Genomic DNA, 8,374 nt, shown 5'->3' with positions numbered 1-8,374 from the left:
TCGATTCACAACTTTCAAATCATGAAGATTAAGAAAAAAACCCAGAAAATCTCTAGATTCAAACCCTTAGATTCACAAACCCTTTATCCATGGTTTTGCTGAAGAACACGATATAGATGAAGAAGATATGTAAACTCTAAGAAAAAATGGACCTGTGTAAATTTAAATGTGTGGAATCGAACAAAGAATCGATTGAATCTTCCATTACTGAATCTTCTTGTTGCTTTGAGATTAGGGTTTGTCGGTCATTGTGAAATTCGTTGGATTGAATCGGTTCCATGTGAAAGAGGGAATCTTTGAAATGGAGAATGAATTTTGAGAGATCCACGAAATAGTGAAAGAAGGGAGATGAAACATTCCTTCCAAAAAAATTTGATGAGCCATGAAATCGTCGTAGATGTATTCTGCTGAGCCTTTCTTGTTTGACTTTCCGCCATAGCCACTGTTGCTTCATCTTCTCTCTTCTTTGTAACAGTAGCAGTAGTTGTTATAGCATAGTTTCAAAAAATTTATTGTTGATGATTTATCTGGATTTGGATCAATTTTGTGAGTGTTGAAGAGTTGAGGATGAACTATTGGTTTTTTTTTATCTTTTCTATTTTTTTAATTTTTCAATTTATTTAATTTAGAAAATGATTATGTGGATTTTTTATTTTTTTTAATTTAGTAATTACACAGGTGGCATGCCACTTAGGCGTTGACTTGGTCAAAATTGACCAAAATGTCACTTTTGCAAAGGGGCTAAAATATAGGGGGCAAAATATTCATTTTTTTTATTAGGGGGTCAAAATTGCAACATTGGCAAATTTAGAGTGTCAAAACTGTAGTTTAGCCTAAAAAAAAATACTATAATATATATCTATGATTCCTATTTGTATAAAAGTATCATTGATGCTAGAAAACAAGAGAACAAAATAAAGAAAAAGATGGACAAATAAATCAGAGAAAAGACCAAATCATAAAACAGTATAAGTTAATATTTTTTGTTTCAAAAAAATTACTTATGTCTACAAAAAAGACTAGATCATTAAACAAACAAATTCAACGTAACATTCATGTACATATACTTTCTTGAGTAAAATAAGAAGTAAAAAACAAATAGATAAAACATATCCTCTTTATAAAAAGCTTATAAAAAATATTCTGGGATATAGTAGCATTGTTACTCTTGACAAAAAAAATATTTACTGCCAAAAAAATATACAAGATAAAGATACTTTTTAATTTGTTATTGAAGTGAGCATTATTACTATTATATCAATTTTTCAGATCTACAAAAAGACAAAAAAAAAAAAAAAGTCAGATCTAGAATTAAAAAGTCATTATTGTGGTAAGCATTACCTTCTTTTAGGTAAATCATAAAAAGAATAAGGGTAATGCTATACAGTGCCACCACTGGTTAAAGAGCATTAAATGAACAAATTTCATTTATTTTACTTTGATTAAAATGATAAATAAAACAATTAATTAAAAGAAGAAAAATGTGTATTCAATACTCTATAAAATTTCCTATTTTGTGATACAAGCATGAAATCCTATTTTGTTTTAAAGAATATTTTGTCACTTTTTACACATTTGATGATTTTGAATTTGATATTTTTTTTTCAGAGGTTGTATTTGATATTTTAATTGATTATGTTTTATCTTTGGAATTGCTAATTTATTTTAGATTTTATTTTAATTGAAAATGTTGCTAATTATGCATAGGCTTCCGTGAATTGGTTTGAAAAAAAAAATATGATTCACAAAAAATTTACGGAAAGAAAAATTGGTTTGAGTAAAAACTACAAGAAGAAAAAGATTTGTTAAGAAATGAAAAAGATATAGAAATGTAAATATGAAATGGAGAAGGAAATTTGACGGGCTATTAAATACAATTTTTATTTTATTTTAATTAATTACCTTATTTATGACTTTAATTAAAGTAAAATAAGTGGAGAGAAAAAAAAGAAAGAAGTCTGATGTGTTGTTTCAGATACAAGAGAGGAACAAGTTTGTTTTTTCTAAAGTTTTAATCTCAACCATTTATTTTATTTTTTCCATATGTCACGCATCTATAACTTGAAATGGGGTAAATTGAGGAAAGCTAAATGGAGCAAAGATGAACTCTTATTATAAATGATTAAAAACTAGGGTTAAATATGTTTTTGGTCCCTACATTTTGCCCTTCTTTGACAAATAGTCCTTACATTTCAATAAATGTTTTTAAAATCCTTACATTTTTCCTCCGTTAGCACAAATAGTCTCTGCTGTCAAATAATTAACGAGAAGCTGACATGGAAGCTAGTGGATCCCATTTTTTTTTTAAGGGTTATATGTTTTTGGTCCTTATATTTTGCGTGACTTTGAAGAATAGTCCTTGCATTTCAATAAATGTTTTTAAAATCCCTACATTTCTCCACCGTTAACAAAATTGGTCCCCGTCGTCTATTTTCATTGACCGGACAAACGGAAAATGCCACATAGATGCCATCAAGGACATTTTAGTAATTTTCAATAAAGTGAAGGGGCCTAATTCACCTTTAGCAAGTCTTTACTCACAAAAATTCCAACTTTAACTCCGATCTGGTCCGTCATTGTCACTTGCAATTTGAATGGTTCCCTGACAACGTGAGGGAGAAGAGGATGCAGCTGGCAGTGACAAGAGAGAGAACATATCTGAGCAAATTGATGGTGGAGAGGACAGTGGTGGTTGAGGATGGGTGTGTGAGGCTGATGGTGGTTGGGGAGAAATAGAGAGAACACGGAGAGAGGATGAAGATGAGAGAGAAGGTTCAGCTAAAAAATCAATTATGTCCCTGCACTTTATTGGAAATTACTAAAATGTCCTTGGTGGCATCTATGTGGCATGTTCCATTTGTCCGATCAAGGAAAATGGACGACATGGACCAATTTTGTTAGCGGTGGAGAAATGTAGGGATTTTAAAAACATTTATTGAAATGTAAGGACTATTCTTTAAAGTCACGCAAAATCTAAGGACCAAAAACATATTTAACCCTTAAAAAAAATGGGATCCACTAGCTGCCACGTCAGCTTCTCGTTAATTATTTGACAGCAGAGACTATTTGTGCTATCGGAGGAAAAATGTAGGGATTTTAAAAACATTTATTGAAATGTAAGGACTATTTATTAAAGGAGGGCAAAATGTAGGGACCAAAAACATATTTAACCCTAAAAACTATGAAAGGTGGTAATGGATTGATCACAAATTAGTCCATTTATAACATTTAAAATAGAAAATATTATCCCGACGTACTCCCTTCATCCTTAATTATAAGGGATTATAGTAATTCGGAGTTTGATTATGAGATAAGAATATAGTACGGTCAAGAATTGTTCCACCTATAAATTGAATTCAGATTCTCCCAAACGATATGTTCTTTGGTGGAGCTCGTTAACCATTTGAGTGCATCACTTGATTATATTTTCCTTTATCCTTTAATACTCGACATTTTTCAAAATTCAACATACATTAATGATTTACAAGATGTACTCCTATTTAAAATACCTTTGGAAAAACTAATTCAACTTTTTGACAAATTTATTACCACCACTAATTCATCAATTAATAGTCATTGCAATGTTAAATTTGTTGCCCCACATCCAATGAATACAATTTTCCAAATTAATGTCAGATTTTGGTTGTAACCTGCTCCTTCATTTCAAGTAATGCATCTTCAAAGCACTTGGCAAGAAATTCAGGATCAGGAATGATGTCTTTAGCCACCTGCACTTGCATGTCGGCCTTTCCAGCATAACTCACCATATTCAAAACAAGTGCCTGGAATAACAATAACAACCACCGGCCATGAACCTTCCATTATATTTATACTCAACGAAAAGGTAGAAATAATAAAATTCTCTATGCTGTAAAGAAACAAAAGAGTGAGTTAAGGGGTTGTACATGAGGCAAGGCAGAATTATTTGCCCTTAAGAACGTTATAGGATTGCCTCCAATCATAATCTCCTCTTGAGGGCCAACCACATTTGAGATTGTAAAGGTAGTGTTGCAGAGTATTCGATAATTTAGCAAGCTAGCAAACTGCAATTTTTAAATAATTATATAATATTTATAAATACTTCACACACACCATAAGCTTATACAGAAATAATAAGGGGAGAAAGAAAGAAATTAAAGCACCTTTGGACCAAGAGTTGACATTACTAAATCTCCAATTTTGTATGACAAATGGGCTTCCAAAGATCGTTTCTTTCTGTCAATCATTACTTTAGCTCTCTTCAAATATTCTAAAGGATCTGAACTGTTGCTTCTATGATAATATATAGGCAGTAGGAACAAACCAAATTTGTTGCCCCATTTTGCCCCTGAATTGCTTTTCATCAAATTGGACAGTTCCTGATGCAAGTAATGCTCATTCTTATCAAACATAAATCAATATAATACTCCTCCTGTTACCCAATGTAGAACTAAATTTTGGGGAGAGTGGACTACCTGCAATCCTGGCTGCTTCCTCAAGTTGACCATAGCTAATCCTGTTAGCTGAACACCATCTTGCAGCCCTTAAAGCACAACAAAGAAACATTTAGTGTATGTTTGATTTCAATTCTTGCGTGTTTGGTTGCTCTGGAATAAAAGTGATTTTGCCTCCAAAATTTATTCTACTTCAAGCTTGAAATTGAATATTTTGATTCTACTCAAATGTATTGTTTAACTCACTTTTACATAGATGTATCCAAACATGAATCATTTTACCTTCAACTCACTTCTAGTCAGAATCAATATTACATAATCAATTCACTCAATCAATTTTTGTCAACACAGAACCAAACATACACTTAATCAGTCGTAATTGGTTTTCGTATATGTGTGGGAATTATGTTTATTCAAATGTGTTTACCATTAGGTTCTCTGAAGTCCAGGTATCTTGATATTCCAGATGATATAACTGCAAATAGAACGTCGTTTATGGTCTGCAGATCAAAAACAAAAATTAATAATCACAGGAAAATAAGTTTTCAAAAATTATTTTATCAGTATGTTCACACGTCAATGTGGCCTGTAATTAATGTTCATAAATTTTAAGTTTATCATTCACTTTTCCTGTCACATTAGTACTTTGAGTGGTGAACAACACATTAATACTGCAAATACAAGGTTGTATCTTGTCTTCCATTAACACGTTGTTTTCATCCAGATTAAGTGCAACCCAACAAACCAAAGGCATGTTAGTAATTTAGCAAGACCTACCAATTACTACATAATTTATTGAATGATAAGTTGACAACTATTTGAATCGAAAAAAACAGAAACTGAACCCAATTTGATTCCATAATTCCTCCGTGTATATTTAGAGTGAAAGAAATAAACAAAAAAAGGGTGTCGTAAATAAATAAATAAATAAAACAAATGGATGTACATAATCAAATTAAATTGGATTGGAAGTCTGGACACACTATGGCTATGTTTGGTTCCACTCTTGCGAGCAGCCAAATAATCGAGTCTGTGTGTAAAATCGATTTTGATATGTTGGGTTATTTTCAAATAAATTTGATTTTGTCTTCGGAATTTATTTTACCTTTAAATTGGTATTTGTAGTTTTCAAGTCTAAATGTGATTCTTGCAGTGAAATTTATTGTTGAACCTATGTCACATTTGAGTAAAATCAATATTTATTTGAGCAAAATCAAATATGCACTATGTTTATTTTCAATCAAACCAATGGCAATGCAATAGCCGAACAACAAAACTAAAAGAAATTGGATAGGATGTTTTTCTTTTTTTGGAATAAACTAACCTAATTCAATCATGAAAGACACCTACCTACCCACGAGCTTGTTAGTTTAACTAATCAATTATTATTAATAGTCTAAAAACATAGACCAATGTGTATCACCTAAATGTGGGCCACAACACACGCATAGTTTAATATTTATGTTGACTTAAATATGTATATGATAAATATGTTCATGAAGAGGTTTTTTTTTTCTTTTTTTTCACGCCATTGGAATATAGTAACATTTATGTCATAGAGATCGGACTTAAAATTTGAAAAAACCAAACTAACCATAGAAATTGATATTGGGAACGGGAAGAATCGAAACTAAGATTTTGTATCAAGTGAACTAGTTTGATTTGGACATGTGTATAGTCATTTCTAAAATTGACGCGAGAAAAGACTAGTAATATAAGTAATAATTTTGAAGTGGAAAGTGATTTATGAATTGAAAGAGGAATGAATTAGTTACTGTACCGCGTTAGGAACAGCGTTCTTGACAGTCTTCATGTGTTCCAATGAAAAAGTAGCAGTTGCTATCTTCCTGGGCCAAAGGTCAACCCCTTCTCCGCCTGTTATAGCGGTTTTACGGTCACGAATCCATAGAACCCTCAGAATGAATTGGATGACATATATAAATGAAAAATACAGAGCAATCAGGATACTCCATAAATTTCTTCTTTGAGATTTGTTGTTGTTATTTGGAAGAGATATGGTTGGAAGAGAGTTTGGATCTTGCAACTTCCTACAACCAGCAAGGAGCATCGACATGAGTGATATTCCATCTCCAAGTGAATGATGAATTCTAAATATAATACACTTGTGTGCTCTCAGAATATGCATCTCCCAAAGTGGCTTATCCATGCTCAGTTTTGATTCTGTGCATAAATCAGACATATACTCACTGATTGCTGATTCATCATCCTTATCCTCGGAGACTGATTCGTTGTTGATGATAAAGATGTGGCGGTCGAGGTCAATTTTGATTGGACGCCAGTGTTCAACACCTCGATGGTCACGAACCATGAGGCTAGTGAACCTTGGATGTTGGAGCATAACTGAGTTTTGGATTTGGGTTTTTACTGAATCAACATCGATTGGTTTCTTCAACCCTATGACACAGTGGATTATTTGGTTCATCTCTGGTTGTAGGAACAACCTCCCCGCTGGGGTCAGAGGTTCATCATCCTCACCCTGCATCTTTCACTTTCACTTTCACTCTCCTCTTATGCCCACCTTATAGTTATAGATATACAAATAGTACTAGTAAATCAAAATAAACCTTTTTTTTTTTTTAATAATAAAAAATAAAGTATATTACTATTCTTAGGATATCCTTCCGTTTCCGCTAGGACTTTTCTTTATAAATCATTATCATGTCACCTTGTTCGGTAATTAATAAAAGTCACCGCAGCACAACAGAACAGTGCTTTCATTTTGTTTGATATATATTGAATAGTATCATTTGGATTTGGTAGGACTTTCCTTCTCCCTTACCAAAAACTCGTTACAAGCCAAACAAATTAATTACTCCTTTGTTTTAATGAGAAAAAAAAAAAAGGGCACATTTTCTTTTCCATTACTTTTTTTGTTTGTACTATTATTAGGTGTATAGCTCCTGCTGCTATTTACTGATTCATCATAATGGTCACGTGTAGAAGGAAGGAAGGAAGCTGCTATAGTCATCTGCCTATGTCCCTTGTAAAAATGTTGGGAAATTGACAAATGGCGTACATAGCGACATAAAATTTGAATAAGATAGCGACAGAAGATGAGGAGTGGGGATAACTCAAAACTAAACACTTACCAGTATGTGTGTGTGGTGTGTGGCCACCAATATTCCATGCTATTTGTTGTCTCCATTAGCTTGATACGGTCGAGAAATGGATGGGTTTGTACTTGTCTTCGTCCATGCTTCATCTTCTCCTCTCTTCTCGATCCCTGTCCCTATCCCCCGGTGCCCACCAACTGCATTCAATTCAACTATAGGATAACAACAATTGCAAGTTGAATTTTGAAGAGCTCGGAAGGATTTGGGTTTAGATACAAATTTGCTGTTGTAATAAATGTACACAATTTTCGATTTTGGTCGTTCATCTTAAATCAAACGGTTAAGAATGAAAATTGTGTCTTTTTAATTAAAACAATTTTTATCATATAATTTTGATCAAACGGCTAATATTTAATTACAACATCCTACTGTAACCGCATGAAATCTTCTTATTTGGTTCTCTTCAAAACCCAAACACCAAGGTCCAATCATATGAAGACACCACCATGTTCCACCGCTTTGGCCTAATACCCGATTAGAAGGCATAGATCCCTGCACATCTGTGCCTTTGAACATGAATTTGCTACAACGGTTTCACTCGTTGATGTTTGTGTTTTTACCTGTGTTTTTGGTAAACAATCACTAGTTTTAGATTAATTGCTTGCATGATCAAATTAAAAATCATAAGACATATTTGTGCAATAGTTTCTCAAAAAAGTTTGAATGTTCATCGTTGTTTGTAAGTTTAAAAAAAATGAAGATAACCGTTTAATTCAACTAGATCGAAATAAGTTTAAAAGCAAGAGAAAATTTAAAGACAAATGCAAGTAATCTTTAAATAAACAACATTTGATTAGATAAATGTAG

At 32.5% G+C, this 8,374-nt stretch overlaps 1 protein-coding gene across 2 annotated transcripts; it reads right to left on the bottom strand.

Annotated features, from left to right (window-relative positions):
- Window positions 1-3,410: 3,410 nt before the first annotated feature.
- Window positions 3,411-6,981, bottom strand: LOC25494467 (O-acyltransferase WSD1). 2 transcript variants are annotated; one of them, XM_039834466.1, is made up of 6 exons: window positions 6,214-6,981; window positions 4,861-4,933; window positions 4,455-4,522; window positions 4,143-4,379; window positions 3,906-4,043; window positions 3,411-3,782 (listed from the first exon to the last, which is right to left on the bottom strand). In XM_039834466.1, exons 1-6 carry the CDS (start codon window positions 6,934-6,936, stop codon window positions 3,633-3,635), a joined length of 1,389 nt encoding a protein of 462 aa, XP_039690400.1. In that variant the 5' UTR covers window positions 6,937-6,981; the 3' UTR covers window positions 3,411-3,632. The 2 variants fall into 2 exon arrangements, with proteins under 2 accessions (XP_039690400.1, XP_039690401.1); XM_039834467.1 differs by having other exon boundaries at window positions 4,143-4,358; window positions 6,214-6,980.
- Between the last annotated feature and the right edge of the window lie 1,393 nt (window positions 6,982-8,374).

The sequence above is a fragment of the Medicago truncatula genome, chromosome 5 (assembly GCF_003473485.1).
Source record: "Medicago truncatula cultivar Jemalong A17 chromosome 5, MtrunA17r5.0-ANR, whole genome shotgun sequence".
NCBI classification, from domain to species: Eukaryota; Viridiplantae; Streptophyta; class Magnoliopsida; order Fabales; family Fabaceae; genus Medicago; species Medicago truncatula.
This window is presented reverse-complemented; position numbering and strand designations above follow the sequence as displayed.

What these genes read in the sequence shown, in the direction of transcription:
- LOC25494467 (XM_039834466.1), bottom strand. Translation starts at nt 6,936, where the DNA reads ATGCAGGGTGAGGATGATGAACCTCTGACCCCAGCGGGGAGGTTGTTC. An exon ending in AGAACGCTGTTCCTAACGCG is followed by an intron (nt 4,934 to 6,213) that starts GTACAGTAACTA and finishes TTTGATCTGCAG; the next exon opens with ACCATAAACGACGTTCTATT. An exon ending in GGAAGCAGCCAGGATTGCAG is followed by an intron (nt 4,380 to 4,454) that starts GTAGTCCACTCT and finishes ATGTTTGATAAG; the next exon opens with AATGAGCATTACTTGCATCA.